The sequence below is a fragment of the Pituophis catenifer genome, unplaced genomic scaffold, assembly GCF_029215685.1.
Source record: "Pituophis catenifer annectens isolate HBS135680 unplaced genomic scaffold, rPitCat1.0.hap2 SCAF_1, whole genome shotgun sequence".
Taxonomy (NCBI): Eukaryota; Metazoa; Chordata; class Lepidosauria; order Squamata; family Colubridae; genus Pituophis; species Pituophis catenifer.
Genome location: NW_027256881.1, coordinates 152553065 through 152577081, shown reverse-complemented (window position 1 = coordinate 152577081; position 24017 = coordinate 152553065). Strand labels below are relative to the sequence as shown.

General features: G+C 38.0%; 1 protein-coding gene across 1 annotated transcript in view; it reads right to left on the bottom strand.

Moving 5' to 3' along the window:
- The window catches only part of MACROD2 (mono-ADP ribosylhydrolase 2), a 1150264-nt gene that overhangs the window by 145599 nt on the left and 980648 nt on the right, over window positions 1-24017 (bottom strand). The window contains exon 9 of the mRNA XM_070956490.1: window positions 9991-10072. Within this exon, the coding sequence (XP_070812591.1) occupies window positions 9991-10072 (82 nt within the window). The remainder of the gene's footprint in view (window positions 1-9990; window positions 10073-24017) is intronic.

Here is a 24017-nt window from a genome sequence, read left to right as displayed (position 1 = left end):
CATTTTTGTAGTGGAATATCTTTTATCCCAAAAAATTACCAAACATGTAGAAACTTTCTCTTTGGTGAGATTTAACTGTCTGCCTTTTAAGGTATCTGAGAGAAACACATTATCTAATCCAGAATCAATTATTCCTTCGTCAATTGGGAGTTATTGAGTTTATTATCTACGTTTTATTGTGCTGCCCTTTTTATGTAGTGTAGTGTATAGATTTATTAACTCCCCTGTTGTTAGGCTATTCTGGTCTTATATGGAGGAAGCTTACCTGGCTGAGATGTTCTTTGAAACATCAAGCTAAATAAACTTATAACTTATAACTAATTATGGCCATTATGAGAATAGATTTTTTTAAAGTGTTATATATTGTTACAAATACCTTATGTGCTTATTTTCCTAAAAAAAAAGGGGGGGGATAAGAAGAATCAATAACAAATGTTCTGTTTTATTTTTCTATTTTTATTTTGCTTATGTTTTTATTTTCTCTATTTCATATAACATTTTTATCTTTCTAATTGCTTTATTTCTTTCATCTCTATAGCTTCATTATTATTTGGTCTCAGAGTGTAAATAAAATTATTTCTCATTATTATGATTACATTTTGTCAGTCTAAGCTCCCAATTTGAAGTTTTTCCCCTTACTTTACCTTATTTGCCAGAACTGTTCTGCTGATTTTACTTTATTTCCCAATCTTTCTACTCTTTGTTTCCAAGCCATCTCACTATGGTTTGTCTCAGGGCCCCCTGTTTCTGATCCTGCTTCTTGGACCTCTCAACCTCCTGCCTTCTATGTCTTACACTTTTGATTACTCAGTCAGCTTGTATCAAACTGTTCTGTTCTGTACAAAGACTGATTTCTGAATATTGATCTGGACAAAGCAGGACAATAAAGTTCTGTGACTGAAAGTAGAATTGCCATACGACTTCTGAAGTTTGAACAGCTTTCACTTGTGCCTTCTTCTGGATTTTTGATTCTTCAGAAACAGTTGGCCAAACTGCATTATCTTTCCCCATTACCTCCTTTGGGAAAATACGGTCATCTCTCTATGAAATCTCAGGTGTATGCATGCTTTCTCATACTGGTAAAAACTATATCATAAAACATTGTGCAATAAAAAATCAGAGGGATCAAAATGCAGTGCATTGTTATGCAGAATCCAAAGAAAGGTAAGGCCTGGTGGAGCCATGTAGAGCTAGATCCAAATGAGTACCTTACTACATTTTGCAGTTGACATGCAGTTTGACAGTGGGCTGAATGTATTCATCAGTTGCTTCTTTTGAAGAGATGTCAAGCAAAGCTTTGTTCCTTTTAATAAGACATTTAAGCATTTCTAAAACAACCATCCACAACAGATCAATGTCTGGCTTCTCCCACTATAGTTCTAAATATTATTTCAGAAACTGGAAAATAAAAATAACCCTTATGCCCTATGTGATTTGGATTACACGGTACCTGGAGGGCATATTAATTTTCTATGTAGGCATTTAGATAAAACCCAATACTAAGTTCTAATTAGAAGAGGCATTTTTCATCCTCTTCTTTAAACCTCTGGTTTATTTTCAAATGGACTCATTCCTATTCATTCATTTAAAAAAAATCTACTACTGAGCGAATGTATTAGCATATATATATATATATATATATATATATATATATATATATATATATATATGTTTTCTCAGGTTTTCGCGGGTGTTTGTATGTAGGTCTTTGGTTATTCGGGTCTTCTCCCACGTAAAATTGGAAGTGTCTTGGCGACGTTTCGACGAAGTCTCATTCATCATCTTCAGGCTGGTGTTCTCGGCTTATTCATATATATATGAATTGATAAAAACGAGGAAAGTTAAATAGATTATATAAGAACAGAGCTTACTGTAGAAGAATCAAGATATATTTTTTCAAAGGTTAGATCTATCTCATTAGCAGTTTAGGATTCTTTTAAAATGTTAACAATCATATGTAAACAGTACAGCAGTAGATTGCACTTGCATATTCAAAGGGTTTTTGATGAAGTCCCTCATAAAAGGTAGCTTGAGCAAATTTAACAGACAAGAGATCAATGGACATATCCCATCACCTGACTCTTGGTTAAAGAACAAAGTGTAGAAATAATTGGACACGTCTTATAATAGAAAGAGATGCAGAGTTAAGCTTTCTTAAGAAGCTGTATTAGGACAAACACATTTTAATAACTACATTAATGACTTGGAGTTAGGAATAAACAATAAGGTGTCCTAGTGTCATCACACAACTCAGAATACTACATAGACTTTCAAAAGGATCTATCTAAACTATCCAAGAGGATGTGTCAGGTGCAAATAACCAGCAGCATTCGCTGAGTTCAAAGCACAGAAGAGTTTATTATTGTTACCTATACACAAGAATCTGATCAACTAATGGTCAAAGCTAAATTAGCACTAGATAAGGGTCAAGAGAATTCACAAAAATGTTGGCTGGAGCGACTACAGGAGGCAGAGAACAGAAGTGATGGGAAGACTGGCAAATAAGCCAGCAAACGGATTATGTTGAGAAAGGTAAGAGCCTGGAAGGAAATACACCAACTTGCCCTACTTCACCTGTGAGATCTTTCCAGGTTTTGTTTTGGGGCCATCAAGATGTTTCAACTTTGTGAAATGATATATTTATTGGGGATTCAAAAAAACAAAACAAAACATAACGATCCATGATTTTCCATTTGGGGCACAGCCCTAAAAAGCATGGGCTAAATTAAACGGTAAAAGAATCCCCCACTAGCTAGATTATTACAAATATTACAAATTTAAGTCATATACATGAGATCATATTTTTATTATAAATTAATTACCCGAGTGCCTATTATTCACACAATTACATTTTGATTTTACAGTCATTGTGACACAGTGCTAACCATTAAACAAAATAAGTACCTGCCACACTTTTGAATAAATGTTGGTATTTGCATTTTTCTCCTTATAGCAATGTATTAAAGAATACATTTAAAATGTTGAAAATGTGCATTACCCTAGTTAGAAATAAATAATATGTTTACATTGCTTACTGCTATTTAGTACTAAATATTTTTTTTAAAAAAAATAAAAAGTTGATATTTAATGTAGGCTCCAGCCTGGGAGATGGTCTGAGAAAAACCTAAATTTTTAGTGTCTTATTGTATCTTTGGTACTTATTAAGTCTTATCTTGTCAGTTAAGTAATGGAAGTGAGAGGGGCATCATTGTTGGACTGTGCTTGTAGGACATCTGTTGGCCTTAAAATCTTGGGTTGAATGGATGGAGAAACCAAATCAATTTATTGTTTTCCAACAAACCTGATCCAAAGAGATTCCGAGGAACTGGTCTACTTATTGGTTTCTTGGTTTATTACTGCAGTTGATAGTTCTGCTTTTTGAGAGCCATCTTCAGTCTGCCCTATCTACCCCAAAAGTTAATAATGCAATCATTTTTCTAAAGAGCCTTAAGAAGAACTATCTTGTGGTTATATTTCAATCTGGAGTTTTTCTAGGATGTACAGCAGGGTTTGAAATCAATGTAAAATAATGTTCTAGATTTAATGAGTGAGATCAGGGAAAATATATGGAAAAGGTGAGCCTGCAAACATCATTATTTGGCTCCCTGGCTCAAGGTGAATTATACGTAATCTCTCTGAAGTCTACAACCTTCCCATGGTGTCAAAGAGGGATTTAAAAGATTTTTGAGAGATTCTGAGCAGCTGAAAAAGCTTGGGGAGCTACCAGTAATATAGAAATACTTTATGCAATAAATGTATGTTAGTCATCAGTTTAGCCAGAGTCCACATAAATCACAGTTGAAAAACAGCAGGCCAGATTCCCCCCCCCTTCTGTGATTGTGTCCCTCTGGAACAATTAAGCTGTTCACTGAAAATATCTGAATTGGCTCCTTTCCAGTTACACAGGGGAGAGGATACAAAAGGAATATTACCCTGAGTTTGTTGATGGAAAACAGAAAGAGGAAATATATCTACTACTGTCTTTCAACAAAATGAAAAGGCTTATTTCAGTTAGCCTGTTGTTCTTCTGAGATAATTTCCCATCTGCATCAGAGAAACAGCTAGAACAACTTTTATGACAATTAAAATAGCAACTGCCTATAAAGAAAGTTTTTGCAAATGTTATTTCTAGTACATTTGTAAAAGGGGAATATAATTATTTGCTCATATGATTAGGTACATGACTACAACGGTATCGGGGTGGGTTTCAAAACCCGTCGCTACCAGTTCGCTCTTGGACACGCACGTGCTCACGCCCGCATGCAACACTTCTGCATATGCGCAGAAGCTTCTGCACATATGCAGAAGCATCTGGGCAGATGGGCAGAGCCTCCCGCTGCCTCCGCTACCAATTCGCCCCGATCCAGGGTGAACCAGTAGCAACCCACCACTGAATGGTATGTAGGAATGATACGGGAGCCTGGGCAAAGAGATGCTGTCAAGAAACGGTCCAATAAGAGATAGCATAGCCCATAGATGGATAATGGGAAGGGCAAGAGGCTCAGAAGAGACCCTCCATAATTTCTCAGGCTGTAAGGGAGGCAGGGAAAGAAATCTACTTTTAGAGGTGCAGATTAATGCCAGTCTTGCAGAACAAGCTCGATAGGAAACAGGAAGGTTGTTTCCTATCTAGTTTACCTTGGATCTATTGATAAAGGGTGCAAACCAAACCTTAAACCAAACCAAAGTTTAATTTAAGGCCCTTTATGGCTCAGTTTTTGGACTTTATGGGAATGTGTCTCGCTCATTGATTCTACCCATTCTCTCTAGTTGGCAGGAAAGGCATACCCCAGATCCCAGCCAGATATGGAGTGCTGGCTGTCAGGGCCCAAGTGAGAAGCTTTTTTGTCATGGCAACCTGATTTCTGGAATATCATCCCTTCAGAGATTAGATTGGCCCCATCTTTGTTGGACTTTCATAGGGAGTTGAAGATGTGGGTGTCAGGGTTCCAAGTAACACCCCCAACGAAATCAAACTTTGAGGCTTGAATTTCCTCAAAGCTAACTTTTATTAGAGATGTCATATTGATACATCTGTGAAAACCTGAATCTGAGAGCTTCTGGGTTTTTCACACCCAAAAGAAAGTTCAAGAGCTTGCCCCTCTCCCACATGTCTACCACACATCCAATCAATTGCTGTCCAGAACAGAAGATACCTCCTCATTCTTCTCCACACAGCTGCAAGGCCTCATGGCCTTGATTTTCTATAAAGAATTTTATTGTGACTACATATCTTCTCTCTATGAAATCCCCCCTCCTAATTTCCCACAGTAGGATTTGTGGTAGGCCTGAAGCCTGAAGGTAGAAATATGGCTTTCAGGTCTGAGAGGTCTGTATTGAAACATGGGGCCCTGGATGTGAGATGGGTCCAGTTTCTTGGTTATGTTGAATGGCTTATTGTGGCTTTTATTATTTACTTTTCCAGCTGTTATGAGTTTTGCGTTTTTATATATGTTTATTATTTTTTAATATTGCTAGCTGCCAAAGTCATGTGTTTGAGATGGGTGACTGTATACACCTAATAAATAAACAAATCTCTAGATTTTCTTCATCCAGAAACTATTCTATTATGTCAAGCTTGTCTTCAGATCACAAGAAGATTAGTTTCTTTCCCAGAGGATGATTGAACCCAAGTTTCTCTGTGACTGGGTACAGCAAAATTGGGGTATATCCTCCTGTTTCCATTGACCATCCTAACTCCTCTTGCAATTTGCCTTTCTCTTTGTCCTGATTTATAGTACTACTTCGTCATTTTCTTCTTCCCATACCCTAGCTTTCCTTTGCTTTTGCTCCTTTCTCCCCACTCTTCTAGTTTTCTCTTTCCCTTTCTTCCCTTTTGTTTTCCTTACAATGCCCCTCACATTCCCAACATATGGATTTGTCAGTGGACTCACAGAGACTCCTCATGAAGGAAATTTAGAAAACCATCATATGTCTACCATGCCCTAAAGTGCCCAGGGGAAAATATGACAACTGCTATTCCTGGTGAATCCTGATAACCACTGGACTTGCAGAGAGCTTGAAACAATTGCTTTTATTCTATGACCAACTGAATCACTCCACTGAAGCAAATGATGAATCAAAGGACAGATGAGATTTCAAAGAATGTTGTAGATTTTTGAACCATGACAGATTCTGTGGTTTTTTGTAACAGCCTCTGGTGTTATTACAGGCAATGCAATGCTGCAACTTTATTTGTCTATATGGAGAATGCTGTAAGTAGGGACTGAATCATGTGATGGGCATTCTGACACTGACCAGCCAATCTATGCAATTTATCACTTTAATAAATTATCTGCCTCTCACACATCTTCTAGATGGCAAGCTAACATTACTTACTATGGGCTTCATTCACTTTCTCAGGTCCTGCCTTATAACACCTAGTAAAACACCTGGGAAATTATTCTTCCATACAGATGTTGTCATATCAATATGATTTAGTTCTCTTGAACATAGCCAAATTTTCTTATACTGCCTGTAAATTTAGGCACACCTTGATTCCCACCATTGAACCCACCACCAATTCTGTCTAGTCTATTCTCACACAATTGATTTTAAGTATTTCTTGGCTCTGAATTCCACTGATTCTGTCTCAATAGAAATTGGAATCATAGTAAAGTTTAAAAATCTTGCTTGGTTTCTATCATACAGTGACAGCAGCAAGTTCTCTCTTCCTCTGCCTCAAATTCTTTTATTTCAAGGGTTATGACCAGATGCTTTTTCCTAGAGACTTTCTATATTTGATTTATTAATACTGCCATCCAAAATACCTAAACTGTACAAGGGATGTTTCCTTTAGCATAGGTTTCAGTCAGTACATGCAATAAGCATTGGCCTGGTAACTACAATACTCATTGTTGAGACATCAGAGCTGCCCCAATCATACAGAGTTTAAAAAGTTTGAGGTAAGCATATATTCTGGACTGATTAGTGTTTGGTGTAGAGCAGATATTTTGAGTCCTGAAAGCTGAGATGAACTTCCAGTTGGCAACACTAGCAGAGGAATATGATATTCCAGGAATGAGTGGGCAAGTAAGAATTTTATTATAGTCACAGATCAGAGTTACAAATGAAATATATTAAAAATAAAGACTAGACTAGACTAGACTACCAGACTAGATTAGACTAGACAATTAGACTAGACTAGACTAATAAATTCTTTGTTAGATGGGCAGACTTCTGTAAAGTGACAGAAAGCTTATTATATAAGACACTGCACAGATATTCCCATTATTAGGAATAATAATTTACCTATATAAATTTATTTCAAGAGTATATGCACTAATATGGTTGTTTATCCCAAAATAAGTAATGATTTGTGGTAGAAGGTGGTGTTACCTCAGGGTAGCTGCTCATAAATATCTATCAAATGAAACATAAAAAAACCTAAGTGGAATACAAATGGAAAACTGCTGCTGAAGCCATCTAACGGTATCTGAAATGAACAACTCACACTTGCATATGGCCCAAATAGCATGTTAAGCATTTATTTTATTAGCCTTGATACAGAACTACGTTAATTAGTTGTAAAACTGCTGTGCCATGCTAAACATATAATCTTTTAATGATATAACTTTTTTTTTGCCTGATCTAAGCTGTAACAGAGTTGTGTTTGATTAAAAAGAAGGCCTTGCCTTGGAGATTGATTTAGAGATAAATACTCCATGTTTAAGACTCCAGAAACCCATATGTCCCAAAGGGAATAGTTTAAAAAATTCCAAGGCCATTCATAAACTCTTAAGCTAATGGCTTAATTATGAAGGCATATGTGCAAGTGAAATCCTTCAAGGACAATTTCTCACAAACCTTTAAAGTTTGGGCCACTTTTTCTGGGCCAGCCCCCTTCCCCGTAGCATGCTTATTTGTTACGATGTTGTATATTACTGTGTGATCCTGTTTCTGCGGCCTTGACTGAGTAATTAATAGAGAATATTTCCAGTGATGATGTTACCTAGCCTGGCAATGACACAAATGGAAGAAAACGACCAAGCTCAGAGAACATTAAGGATCCAACAGCTAAACTGCTATATTCTCTAGTATGAGAATATTTCCAGCAGGCCAGAAATCTAGACCCAATTGAATACTGCAGATGATCTGGTCTTTCCCACCAAGGATCAAATTTGTTATGTCAACTTTTCTTATACTCCCAAGATAGCAAAGTTATACTAATGCTACAGCTTTAATCAATACTCAACCTTTCCAAGACCGAGTGGCTGTGGCTTCCGGCGTCCCAATATAGCCAGCTGGTGCCATCGCTGGTTATTGGGGGCAAATCACTGGCCCCCACGGAGAGGGCTCGCAACTTGGGCGTCCTCCTGGATGCACTGCTGTCTTTAGAAGAGCATATGATGGCCGTGGCCAGGGGGGCTTTTTATCAGGTCCGCCTGATACGACAGTTGCGTCCCTTTCTGGATCGGGACTCCCTACGCACGGTCACTCAGGCACTCATCACTTCCCACCTGGACTACTGCAATGCTCTCTACATGGGGCTCCCCTTGGGGTGCACCCAGAGGCTCCAGTTGGTCCAGAATGCAGCCGTGCAGGGGATTATGGGAGCGACGCGGCGCTCCCATGTGACACCTCTCCTGCGCAAGCTGCACTGGCTTCCAGTGGTCTTCCGGGTGCACTTCAAGGGGTTGGTTACCACCTTTAAAGCGCTCCATGGCTTAGGGCCGGGGTATCTACAAGACCGCCTTCTGCCGCCAATAGCCTCCCATCGGCCGGTTCGCTCGCACAGAGAGGGCCTCCTCAGGGTGCCGTCGGCCAGACAATATTGGCTGGCGACCCCCAGGGGGAGAGCCTTCTCTGTGGCGGCACCTGCCCTCTGGAACGACCTACCCCCAGAGTTACGCACGATACCAGACTCCGGACTTTTCGTCGGGCCCTGAAAACACATCTATTTCATCTAGCCGGGCTGGCTTGATCCCATCCTTTCGGTTTTAATTTGAAATTGGTTTTAACTGGGTTGTTTTAAATTGAGGGCCGAAATTATTTAATGTCTTTTAAACTGCTTTTAAATTTTATATGTTATGTTTTATCTCGGCTGTTCACCGCCCTGAGTCCTTGGAGAAGGACTTGGAAAAATCAAATAAATAAATAAATACTCATTCTTCTGATTTCTGCCCCAATAGACCTAGTTTTACCATGGTGTCCTATCCAGCTTGGTATCCCGGTCAAGCCAATGTGGGTCAAGGTCCTTCAAAACTGTTCTGCCCCAGCAAAAACCATCAAAGCCAACCCTCTTGATATCCCGTCACTCTCAAACATCAGAGGGAGCATTCCACAAGAGCATGTCCTTGGGTACATTTGAACATCATGCCAAGCTTGATGTTCCAGAAAAGCAAGAGGAAAATAATGTTTTACTGCTTATAGTTTTTGAAAATTTTTATTTCTGTAAGTTGAAGGAGAAACATTTTTCATTGATGCAGAACAATTTGGGTTCTATGCTGAACAATTTTGATGCTGCTTTGCTGTCTTTCCCTCTTGACTTAAAAAAAAAAGATTCAGGTTGAATACATCAAAAACATAAAATTCAGCGCAGTGCTTGAAGGTATCCTGTTAAATCTGGGGATAATTAATGTTCTCTAAATACTCTACCATTCCTATTTTTTATTGTATTCTGTCAAAAATAAAGAAGCAGATACAGATATGTCAGAAGTTTCCATTATAACCCATGGATAAAACATGTTCTGAGTTAATTTTAAATTTCTAATGGCTTGAATAATTTGCCTCAATTCTCTTATCACGCAATCATATCCAGTAATTCCCTCTTTCAGTACTGAATGTCCAATTCAAAGTCACCAATGCTGATTTGAACAGGCCTAATTACCATACAACAACATTTATTTCATTTTATATGTTTTTTATATATGAATAAATGTCAAAGCATAAATCATTTAGAGGACCTATAAAAATATAAACAACATAGGCATGTGAACAGACAATATCTGGAGAACAAGGGTTGGTTTTCAAAGAAACAAATAGATATACCTGTTGGGAAGAAGTCGTTCATTTTCTTCTTGTAAATTTTGTAGTCAACTTCCAAAAATACACAAAAAATGATACGGTCCATCTGAAGGGGAAAAAAGAGATTATCTTACCAAGGTGTTATTTTGGCCTTTAAATATCATCATCATCATTAAATGTAACACTTAGTTATAACTTTTGATGGATATGTTTGCATAGGTTCATACCATAGTAGTCCAAACATCCCAAACAGCACACAAAGATTTATTGTTTGGGTCAAAGGGATCATTTCAAGTAGCAGTATGAAATTTAGGGAGCTGTTTTTCCATTTATGCTAACTCGGTATGCAATACTGGAAACATCTGTTTCTGGAACTGCCATGTACACTGATTAAATAAATAAGTGAAAACAAACTTGCCTTCATAAGGCCAATTCCATATAGAGTTGCTTTTCAACAGATAGCTGGTTAGGAAATCCAGCTTGAACATTTTGGCTCGAATATTAATCTACCTGCTTATCATAATTTTAAAATGCATGGATGGGTCCTAAAACAGCTGCCTCTCAGGGATTTGGGTTAAAGAAATGGAACCTCCATTCAAGGTCACTGGAGATGTTTCTGCAGAACTGTTTACTATTCTGGAAAGACTTTTGAAAACCTTCTATACTGTTCTTAATTATCTAAGCCTACCTGCTTTTAAACTAGTGATGGTTAAACAAAATCAAAAAGAGAGAGTAAGGCAGCCAGATGGCAGCCAGAATAAGTAGTAAATAAAACAGTTCATAAAGAGGAAATTCTCAAGTAAAGCCAAGCATGTAAAAAAAAGCACAAACTGTATACAATAATTAGCACTTAACAAGAATATTTTGGCAAGCAATTCTGTGTCAAAAAGTTTTACTCCAAGGATTCACTGAAAAATAAAGGAGGGGATCAAATTAAACTGTATTTACATATTAAATGTTTAAACCACCAGTTATCAGAATCTTATAGTGGTTTACCATAAAAGCATAAAATCAGAGTTAATAAACATTAAGTTAATAAACATTAAATATTCCGTCAAAACCATAATCAATTAAAAGATTGTTTTTGAATTGTTTTGATTGACTGAATGATTGATTGAATGATTGGACAGCCATTTGTCTGGAATTGTACAGTGTCTCCTACTTAAGCAGGGGGTTGGACTAGAAGACCTCTTAAGTGTCAGGCCTGGAAGCCATCTTTTATATTGGACCTTGAGGCCTGCCACATTTTCTACTGTGGGAAAATGGGAGGAGGGATTGTATGGAGTATGGGAGATATATAGTCAAAATAACATTCCTTTCTCAGAGAGTCAAGGATGCCTTGCCCTGGCACCTGGAGTTGGATGACTGGGAGGTGTCTCTAGTTTGGAGGGTGTATGATTGGGTCATGTGATGGACATGTGGGTGCTGGGCAGGGATTTAAACTTTCACTTGGGTAGGAAAACCTGGAAACTTTCAGATTCGGGTTTTCCCAGATGTGCCAATATGACATCTCTAATAAAATGGAAGTTTGAGGAATCTCGAGTCTTGGAGTCTTTTTTCGTTGGGGGTGTTATTTGGAACCCTGACACTAAACTCCCTTCCAACTCTGTTATTCTGAGTACAAAGAGGTTAATTATTTCAATTTGATGGACAATTCTAGAGAAGGCTTGAGTCTAGGTCCACCAATCTGAAGATTAACTTCTTCAGAGGATCTGAATGAATGGAGTTAGGAGGGAATTATCTTGAACAAACTGTTTACTCAGTAACCTGGAGCCAAGCTTTAAAGGTAGCTCATTCAGATATGCACTCACAATCAGTGTGATGCTTTCCAAATAGGTGCAAAGTAATTTTTTTTGGGGGGGGGGGCTCATATAGACCAATCTGGTTGCTGAATGTCACATTAAGTGAATTTTCTAAATAAGATACAAATGTAGGTTCACAGAGAGCATATTCCTGTAGGTGACAATAGAAGCTAGCAGATGTACACAACTGTTTCACATGACATGCTGCTTCACTCTGAGAAACTTAAGATCAAAATTTAGAAGCATTTCTAGGTTATTTTGGGGTAATGAAACCCCATCTAGAAACCCCTTGTATCACTTTTCTGTAATAATATCCCCCTCCCACTGAACATTTCCATCTTGCGATATTTAGCTTCAATTTATTCTCTTCATTAGCTGACATGCAGGGAAGTTGCATCACCATGGAGACCTTTTTTTTTTTTTTTAAAGAGAGACTTGGGCTCTTTACACACAAAAAACATGACAATGCCCTGTTATGTAGAGTCACCTTATAGGGGAGATGAAAATATAAAATAAAATAATGAATAAATGCACATGGTAGTTTATATTTATAACATATTAATCAAGGGTGCTATTGGTCACTATGTATTGATAATTGTTTTATGTTGGCCTTTGACTGTAATAAATATTTGATTTTGATTTCATAATTGTTGTGCTACAGCAAAAGGGCTGGAATATTGGTTGACACTTTAGATATGAGCTTGTAGCAAATACAGATGCAGCTTGACTTAATAACCATAACTGAGTTTGGAATTTGGGTTGTAAGTCACTGCGGTTGTTAAGAGGGTCACCATGTTTTATTTTATAACCATTTTTACAAGAGCCATTAAGCAAGACATCTCAGTCATTAAGTGTATCGTGTGGTTGTTAAGCAAACCACGTGGTTGTTAAGTGAATCCAGCATATCCAATGGACATTTCTTTCCCCCCCTCCCCGTTTTCTGCTGGAATTGCAAATAAGATTCACATGACTGTGGGACACTACAGCTAGTAGTAAATGTGCCCCAAATGCAATAACATGACTGTGAGGGATGGAGTTCAGTAGTTGTAACTTTAAGGACAGGTGGTAAGTAGCTATTTTGAAGTCCATCATAACTTTGAATGGTAGTTAAACAACTGGTTGTTAAGGGAGGCATGTCTGTAATAATTTTTAAGTTATGCAATTAATTGTATAATTGAAATTACCCAAATTAGGAAGAGGTGGTTGTACAATTTATTTGTGCATATGATGGCACAGAACGTGTTCATCAAATATGGAAGAAGGGCTGAAAATATTTTTCATCTGAATCCAGCCAATGGGTCAGAGGAGATCTATAAGATTCATAAGGACCCAGGAATAGCAATTCAACTCTAAGTGAAAAAGAGCAATGAATCAAAAATCAAGAGAGCAATCATAGATCCCAGGTGGGTTGAAGAGGACTGATTAGTCATTAACTTGATATTGGATGATGGGTTATGTATGCTATCTATCAAATCAATTATGAGTTAAATGGGGTCTTTTCACCAGTCTGGAAAAGTTTTTAAAAACCCATCAGAAGTAGAAATAACATTCAGCAGGATTATACGTCCCAAAGGGGATGAACCTGGGATATTCCCTCTCAGTCCTCTGCTTGCTGAATTTTACAACTTTGGCAAAGATCTCTGTATAGAAAATATAAGATCTATTTCTTAATAAGGACTAACGTGTTTTAATCTTATTCTTCACTATACTTTATTTGCTATTTGAAATAAAACATTGAAACTTATTCTGGGATTCTGAATTTCCTTCTCTTTGAAAGAAAGCCATTTATTTTGCCAAATAATGCTCAAATAAATAAATAAATACAGAATGTATCAAAAGTCAACCACAATGTGTTTTATTAATTTTAAGCTATACAATAATGGTTACCTGGAAACAAGAGTCAAAGATTTGCTGATGAGTTTCACTCACTATATAAAAATAAATTGTCATTCTTCTCTGTATGTCTATGCCCACAGCTGACTTGTCAGTATGCTACTCATTGACATAGTGTGCATATACATAGAGATGATAATGTTCTTCCACACTTATATATTTCATCTGAAACTGATCTATCCTTATCCTTATTCTTATCAATCCTGCTTCAATGAGATTCAACTGACTGCCAAAACCCCATTATTTCAAGTTGTTAAGAAATATCAACAAAGTATGTTACTGGATCTGTGATCCCCCCCCCCTTACAGGTAGTCCTTGCTTAATGACCAATCCTTTGCAACCATTCAAAGTCAGAGCAAACCTCTCTTGAGCTACTTACAACCCAATTTCAAAGTTCAGGTGGCCACATGGACACACGCACAAACATACAGAGACACATGATCACACTGTGGGCACTTGGCAACTGGGTCACATATTCAGGGTTGTTTGTGGCATCCATTAGTCAGTTGATCACAATTTTTGGCTTTTTTTTCCTTTGACAGTTTCCAGCATTTGTTTGATTTCTGGTAAAAAATGCTCTTTGGGAAAAATAGGTTTGTTTAACAACTACTGCATTGGCTTAAGTGTTTGCTTTGCAGCTACTGCAAAAAGGTGGTGAAATTGGGTGAGGTCACATGGTTACCTGCTTAATGTCCATCATGACTTTCAACAATAATTCTGGCCTCAATGATGAGTTTAGGTCAGGGGTGTGCAAATTTGGCTCTTTTACAACCTGTGGACTTCAACTCCCAGAATTCCTGATTCTGGAAGTTGAAGTCCACAGGTTGTAAAAGAGCCACATTTGCCCACCCCTGGTTTAGGTCAACTGTCAACCTGTAGAGAGCTCTTATGTGGATCTCACCTCATGATGCCCAATGTCTGGATAATTGATTCACATTGTTGGAATGCTTTCATTATATGAACAGGTCACATTGGAATTAGGTAGCAAGATTCCTGATTAGACAGCAATGGGTTAGAAGGAAGTGTCTATCTCTAATCAAATCACACATGACCTCCTTTGCAAAGTTTCTTGGATTCTTTCCTCCAAAACAATACCAAACATTTCTTTTTTCTTGCTGTTCTCATAACTCCTCCATGCTGTTACTTTGCATAATATCATAGCTGCTATGTCTCTCCTTCCCACACACCCACGTCGATGTTATCTAGTCTTCGCAGTTGAACATGTTGTGTTTGCGTTTTTCCTCCTAGGGAAGCATTTTTCTTTGCTAGTAACATTTACTTTTCCAAATGATGTTTTTAGTCATTCATTGAATTCTAATATTTTTTCAACAAAACATGTAGAAGACTCCACACAGACACATTCACGTTTTATAAACCGCACTGGCCACTTATATACAGATATTTGGTGAGTCAGTATCAGCTTTTTTCACAATTTTCATTTCCAGAGTTATAGGGAAACTTTTTTTTTAAAGAATAAAACTTTTAAAATGGCCTTTGCATATATAATCTATATATGAATTAATTCCTTCCAAATGTGTGAAGAAAGCATCCTATTTTTAAGCATGCATAAGATGCTGTGATGACAGCTCGGATACTGTGTTTATCTGATTGAATGGCATGTGTTGGCAGATAATAAATTGAAATTAAACTATATTCCTGCATCTTGCCAGTCAGGAAATGTTTTATCCAAGCGAGCCTGATAAACTAGGTTGGCCTTAGACTCTTGCTCTTCATCACTTCTGTTCCAAAACGAAGGACCTAAGTGGTCATAGGGGGAGAATCACTTGGACGGTACCTTAAAAATAGACCAACAGGATTCTTGGTACTGGATTTTGTGATGTACAGCTTATTCCACAAATAAAATCTTTCTGTTCCTGAGCTTTTGAAATGCCACATTGATTAGATGCTTCGTGCTCTCTCCTTTACAGAAGAGAGTACAAGAATACAGAAATACTAATTTTGACTAGGCTCATCAACCAGCTATAAGGGTCTCATTGCAATTTCTACAGCCAAGGAAAAGAGGGCCATTCATTTTGGGGAAGCTTAAAGAAGCTAAACCACGAAGGCATTATTCTTGACTGACAGCTTTCATTTGGAGTTCACTATTAAAAGTGTGTTTCCTATCTCCTGTCCCCTTTCCCACTTTCTCTGCAGCCTTGATTAAATTTTGCTAGCTTCATGGCTATGAATAGGTAGATCAAAGAGGCCATTAACGAACAGCACTGCAACAAAAGAAAAAGAAAGTTCAACTGGGTACACTTTTCACTTAGGAGGCACCTTCACAGCTTCAGACAACAGATTTTATTGATCATCTCCCTCCTGGGTAATTCAGAGTCTATTTAAGGATAGAGTATTACTCTCCTGGAGAGCCAATTTGGTGTAGTGGTTAAGGCAACAGGCTAGAAATCAGGAGACCATGAGCTCTAGCCCTGCCTGGAACACAAAGCCAGCTGGGTGACCTCTGGCTAGCCAGTTTTTCTGAGCCCCAAGAAGGAAGCAATGGCAAACGTTTCTGAAAAACCTTGCCAAGTAAACTGCAAGAAGTTGTCCAGGCAGTCTCAGAATGGGGGAAGGGGGAAAGTTTTTGTACTCATGCCTTTTTTCTTGGCATCATCAGATTTCAGGAGACTTGATATAACAGGTGGATATAATTTAGGAGAGATAAATTCCCAACTGAGATTTTTAAACCAGCACAAACTGAAATGCACCCTTGTTTGCTGGATTTGATGGCATACAAATTCAATCAATGTCAATCAATCAATCATACATACATACATACCAAATAAATTTTCCACAACTCTGGAATCTCTGAACTTCATGCATAGCAATAAATATTTGGCAAGAGTTGAGAATAACACAAGAAATACAGGGTATAATTCAACAAGTTACTATTTTAGCTTTCAAAAATATTAATACGGGATGCTACAGAACACATGAAACTCCTGCCAAAAATGTAAAGTTGTAGAACATATTGCAATTGATATTGTCTGTAAAGGAAGAACTGTGTTGGTAAATCACTAAGATCCAAAAGAAGAATCTAGAAATTTAAAAAAGGGACAAAGAGGGAAAAGGAGATTGCCCAGCAAAGGAACTCCTAACACTATCTCATTATATGAGACTAAACAATCACAGTCTTTCAAAGATATAACAAAAAGTATATGTATTTAAGACCTGCATTGCAAATGTACCCATGTGGCAGGCCCTCTGCATGACAAATCATGTAATTCTAGAGATATACCCTCTATCCTAGATAGTCACTTCAAGATTGTTCTGAGCAGAAAAGAGATGCTCAAGGAATACACTGATGTAAATAGTTTCCCCCCTTTTTCCTCCGGTCTTGATCCTGCTTCTTGATTTTTCACCTTTTCTGAAGTGGTCTATTACAGGTAGTCATCGAAGTATGATGGGCTATTTAATGACTGTTCAAAGTTACAACAATCCCCCCCCCAAAAAAAAAAACTATATATGAACCTGTTTCAAAGTTACAATTCCTGCAAAGCCCCCATCATTCACCCTTGTAACATCACAGAGACACTGTAGTACGTCTACCTGTGTTTGCTTTGCAAACCAACTGGGTTCCACACACTCCTCCCACCTCAATCAATGTTAGCTCACTTACCTTTCAATGATTCCAGAATTCAGGTATCAGGGTAAGGAAGGCCACTTCATTGCTGAGCCATTGCTGGGCCACGTGGCACAATCATGGGGAAGAAATCTTCTGGTTTTGCTTTCCTCTTATGCTTTGCTCCCCCAGTGTAACTAGCAGGGGAACAAAGCATAGTGAGGAAAGCAAAACCAGAAGGATTTCTTCCCCATGATTGTGCCATGTGGCCCAACAATGGAGCAACCTTCCCTACTCCAATTTCCTAAACTCTGGATATCTTTGAAAGGAAGTGTGCATTTGTGATGGGGTGAAGTAAGAAGAGGCCTATAGAGCTGTGGGGAATGCAAGGAGCAGGAAGCAGAGCATGTGCCTGCACTAGACTTCCCGTGGTCTCCCCCATCCGAGACAACCCATTCTCTACTTAACAACTGATGCATTCATTTAACGAATGTATTGGGGAAAGCAAGGATGGAGTGGCCATTAATGACATGGTTCAATTAACATAGACCTCAGCTTCGACAGTAATGGGCAGGTTCCATTACAGTTGTAAGTCGAGGACTACCTGTAGTTAGGGTTATGATTTGTGATCCCTAGTTCCTGCTTGCTGCCCAGATCTAATACTTGGTTTCTTCTAGTTTAGCTCTGTTGCATTATGCACAGTGTACAGCTCTTGTATTGATCCATAAAGCTTATGGTTTCCACATTCCAATGCACAGTGCAATTCTTTTCTTATTGCTATTCAAAGATAACAGGCAGAATAAGTATTGAATATTGCATCCATTTATCAGTAACAGAAAGTAAACAAATTGAGATCCAACAATCATAACTCAATCTTATTATCTCTTGTCTACAGTAAGGGGCTTCTGAACAAGTCATTATACATGGCATAATTTTCCCTTTTAACAAATAACAGGGCATCTGCCTAGCTTTTGAAGCAATCTATCATTAAAAAGAATTCAGATACAAACATAGTAAATTTTTTTACTAGCCACATTTTTAGGTGGACCTTACTGGTAAAAGCACATGTCACTAAATAATTGCTAACTCCAGAAAATTGCTGTATCTCTTTATTTCTACCACATTTATAGTCATTTTAGTTCAACGCCTACTGAAGCCAAAGGGAATCTGCTGGTTGACTTTAATAGGCCTTGGGTCAGTAGTGATGTTTTCTAAATCTAGGCATCCTGCTAAATTTAGAACTTGTGACAAGCTAAATTATAAAGCATCTTAAAAGTTCATATATTTTAATGACACATTGCAACAACATTTTCTATTAATGGTGGCTCTACCCCTTAATTATGATCAATAATTGGATAGCAGACTGCACAAAAAGAAAAGACAACTTTGTAAAAGAAGGGATTTAATTAACAATAAGCAACCCTATTGAATTAGATTTAAAAAATGAAAAGGTGGACGTAACAGTGACTAGGATATAAAACTTTTAATTCTATCTCACCATGAAGCATTGGCTGGTATATAGAACCTTGCTTTAGAGACTACGAAGATTCTAAGAGCCTTGATAGTACAGGGGTTTAGTGCACCCTGTTATTAACACAGCTGCCTGCAATTTCTGCTGGTTCGAATCTCTCCAAGGCTCAAGGTTGACTCAGCCTTCCATCCTTTCTAAGGTAGGTGAAATGAGGACCCAGTTTGTGGGGGCAATAAGCTGACTTTGTATAAAATATACAAAAGAATGAAGAATGAAGGCTATTGCTTAAAGCATTGTAAGCCGCCCTGAGTCTCCGGAGAAGGGCGGCATATAAATCAAATTAAAAAAAAAAAAAAAGATTAAGAAAAATAAAATCTATGATTTTCAAGTTATTTTTTTTTACCTTCTGAGATAACTTAGTGAAGTTATGATTTTAGCTGTGTACTCTAACTATTATTCTATGAAAAATGAGAGTTTATTGATAGATGACAAGTTCTCTCCTACAATTCCTTGAAAAATATATGCTATGGTAATTTGAGCATGGGGACTGAGTTGCATTCATGGTTCTATTATTTCCTGGGGCATTTTATATAGAAGGACCAACGAATAAATAATGATATTGAAATATACTTCTAAAACGAATAGCTATTCTTCTTTGTAATTGTTTTTGCCTTTATCTCAAGTACTAGTTGAGGTAATACAATAGCAGTAACAATAATAGTAACAGCAAATTTATATTCCTAAATACACGGAGGAAAAGAGAGAGAAAAATTCACTGCAGTTCTCAAATGGAATTTTTCCTGCTTAATCTCAGTATGCCACATTTGATATGCATCAGAATATAATATTCTATGTTCTTTCTACAAAGTACAAGTCAGCCTAGGAGTATGAGTGAATATTTTGTTTTTCATTATACAAGCATATCTCCAGTGGTCTGCATAAGAACCTTGGCTTCCTACATTTCAGTTAAATACCAGGGGAGATAATTGACTAATCTTTTGGTCCAGGAGGCCTGCCCTTGAAAAAAAATTGTTGGCTAATTTCTTCTCCTCACAATTTGGATGGAGAATTTTGAAAGGCCCTGCATCACTTCAAAGATTCTATTTCAGAGTAATACATCTATGATAACTACTCTTCTAATTCTGCATGAAATTGAATGCATGGATGACAAATTAATTCATGCAGCAAAATACGCTAGGTTCAGTGGTGGGTTTCAAAATTTTTTACTACCGGTTCTGTGGGCGTGGCTTGGTGGGGGTGGCATGGCTTGGTGAGCGTGGCTTGGTGGGCGTGGCAGGGGAAGGATACTGTAAAATCTCTATTCCCTCCCCACTCCAGGGGAAGAATACTGCAAAATCCCCATTTCCTCCCAATCAGCTGGGACTTGGGAGGCAGAGAATAGATAGGGGCAGGGCCAGTCAGCATTTTTACTACCGGTTCTCCGAAATACTCAAAATTTCCGCTACAGGTTCTGAATACCACCTCTGTCTAGGTTGTACAAAACACACCCTAAAATCCTGTAGTGCTATGTATGGTAAAACCCCACAGCATCAATTTCAGAGTATGGCACCTGGTTGGAGCTTTTATATTTCCTATGACATATGGTATAAATAAGTGAAACAAACAGTCTGCTATGGGGTGCACAGTGGTCAGCTAAATTTTTAAATTTATACTGAAGCTAGGGTAGATCCTGTGCAAGGTCAACTTCTTTTACCATAATTTCCAATTCACCAAGAAATCCCACGTAAATAAGAGCTACACTGAAGGTGGTCTTCTAGTGGGGAAGGACAAATGCTAGGTCAAAATTTAAACTTTAAGTTTATAGCAGGCATAGGACCTCGCTTTAGTGGTGCAAACGGGTTCAAGCTTGAAATAAATTCAATAGGTGTGCAGTGATACTTATGCAGGAGTTATGGAGGCAATTAAAATTCATACATATATGCCCAAAAGCCTTCAATACAGTTGCTATAAACTTGTCTTTCTGTCTGATCTAGATAGGGAGAAACTATTTGTGGAAATCAATATTTAACCTGATGATGAATGATTCTACCACTTTAATAATAAAAAAAGGAAAGATGAGGAGAGAGAAAATGAGATGTAAAATTATGAACATTTTAGCAGGACAGTTGATTCTATGCCTCCATAATGATGAAAGGTGAAAGGCTCTGTGAAAAGTTTGGATGTTATATTTTATCAGGATACTTTTTTTTTTTTTAGCCCACAGTGAAATATAATTAAGTTGTTGAGGCAAAAAAGGAAAACAATCACCTGGTGTTTATTATGACCGAAAAGATTAATGTGGACCACAAAATCTAAATGGAGTCCTTCAGCTTCATAACAGTCTATAACTATAACAGGATATTGAATGGCAAGGCACTCAGAAATGAAACAAGATAAATGTGATGCATCATGAGAACAACTCCCACTGGCTAATCAGTAATCCTGAAGGCAGGATACTATTATCCAGATCAAATGAAATATCTGAGAACTGATTAACACCATCCTGGGTACTGCACTAGGTCAATAACAAAACGATAGAAACCAAACGAAGCTTTCTGAAATATTTTCTCTTGCAACATTTTTGCAAGTCTAAGAACTACAGAGAAAGAGACGCATTCTAGAATTATGTTATGTTAACTCAGTTACTGTATGGGAATGGTTAGACACAGAATAGACACAGAAAAGGTTGTGACTTTCCTTGCATAGGAGAAAACCAAGAGATAACACAACACATAATGCAAAAAGGAACCTGCAATTAGTTGGCTCACTAAGAAGCAAACATACATAGTAGTTATCAGGAGGTGAATGTTAACTTGAAAAGAACAGTGGAAAACTGAGAGCAGAGAAGGGTGAAATGAACTATATGAAATTTCTACATAATATCTGATGAGAGGGGGCATGGCTGACTGGGATTATGAACAGAACCACTGTGGTTAAGGAACAGAATACTATAATGTGTTAGTAGACATAGTGGATTCTACATAAACGAAGAGGTGAGGAATTAGCTAATTTTTATAAGCCAGCTTTTCAGAATTTCGCATGCACACCATTTAAGGATCATTTGATCAAAGGCACTTTTATAAATGTTTGTAAGAACAGATGTATTTGTGAATATTCAGAAATTAATTACCAATTGTTAGTAGACTGCAATTAATCATTATTTGATGAGAGCGATGCTATTACTGGAGAATCAGTCATTCTCTTGCTTCCAAATGTTACTAGGGTCAATAGGAAAAAGGTTCCCATAGTTTACTTCTGGCTCACACAGAAATATTAATATCTTTGTTATGATTATTAGTAATAAAAGACTGAAATTCTTAAGAAATTTCCCCTCGGTTTTTTCCTTTCAGTTTGATGTATTTATTAAGAATGAAGTTCGTTCATTACAGTGTTACTAGCCAATTTGTATTACAGGAGATAATTTGGGCACTGCAATTTGGCCACCGCAGCTATGATAACAAAGAGCTTGCACTAGGCAATTGTTGAAACGTTGCTCCTGCCAGGTCAATACTGGAGGCTGTCTTCCCACCTAAGGGATCAATGCAAAGTTTTTTTCTTTCTAATAAAATATCCCAGTCTATTTCTTTTGATGGCCACTAAAATTCATCAGCCAAGGGGCAGCAGGGGAGCAGCTTAAAATGCATTCATTGTTACCAAGAGATCCATCAGTTTCCAGAATTCATTTTTATACCATACAAACATGATGACATCAGCTCCATTAATCTTTCCAGCTTGATACGCACTGTCTCTTGAAGATGCATGTCGACCTCCATTTTTCATTGTTACCAGTCATAGGGCAGCTGACACAGCCAAGATAATCCTGTATTCAGCGATACTGGGAGAATGAATGGATTTTGATGAATGTAATTTGCTATCTCGGTGACAAATGGTAAATGAGAAGAGATGGTTTGCATGCAAATATTGCTGTGTTAAATATGGGCTTGGGAAGGATGGTACTTTGGAACTATCTGATAGGCAGTTTTACAACAAGCTCATTTTTCAGATGAGATAAGTAATCAACTCCTATTAGGCTATCATTATACTCATATTGTGAATATCTGTTGAGTATGAAAGCAACACAGTACACAATTAAACAAGTTTTTCAATTCAACAAACTAACTTTTAGCTCTTTTATCCTGCACGATGACATCAATTAATCAGAACAACAAAAATGAAACATGTTGCCCTACATACAGAAATCTATACTGTTATGGTAAGACCACATTTAGACTACAAGTCTGTATTAGGTTAGACAGTTTGACAAATTCCACATACTTAGACTAAAACTTTATAATCCCTAGACATTGACTATGCTTTCTGGGAAGAAGAATAGTAAGAATAGTAACTCAAAACTGACAAAACCCATGGTTCCTAGCCAAGTAATATGGCATAAATAGTTCATCGGTGGACCCCTGGTTCCAAGACAACCAACATCTCTTAACAAAAAGAGATGACCTAGCATGGAAGGGAACAAAACTCTATGTCCCAGAGACTCTACGCACCCTGATCCTCAAGAGAAGCCATGACATTAAACCAGCGGGACATTTTGGCTTCCTAAAGACTCTGCACTTAGTATGAAGACAGTTTTGGTGGCCCCACATGAGAAAAGACGTAGACAGTTATGTGAAAAGTTGTACCATCTGTGCCACAATGAAAAAATGACCGGGAAGACCTCCCGGGCTGCTGCAGCCAGTAGCTGAACCGACAAGGCCATGGGAGGAGATTGCAATGGACTTTATAGTAGAACTACCGAGGAGTGGTGGAAACACAGTGATCTGAACTGTAATAGACTTATTCTCCAAACAGGCACATTTCATACCCTGCAGCGGGCTACCCTCAGCCTGCCAGTTGTCCAAACTGTTCCTGAAACACATCTACCACCTGCCTGGAGTACCCAGAAGAATCAGCTCCGATCGAGGTGTCCAGTTCACAGCAAAATTCTGGAGAGAATTCCTACAGTCCATAGGGTCATCCCAAGGCCTCAGCTCAGCGTTTCACCCGAGTACCAATGGGGGGGGCAGAGAGACTGAATGCCATGGTAGAGCAGTACCTGAGGTGCTACATGAACTATCAGCAGTCCAATTGGGCGGACCTCCTGTCTTTTGCTGAGGTTGCGTATAATAATGCTGTTCACAGTAGCACGGGGCTAACCCCGTTTAAGATAGTGAGCGGCATGGACTTTGTCCCAATGCCTGAGTACCCAAGGGAGCCTCCCTCCTCAGTCAGCTTGACCAATTGGATGACGACACTGAAAGCAACCTGGGAGAATGTCAAGAAAGCTCTAGCTGAGGCAGCACAAACCTATAAGAAACAGGCAGACAAA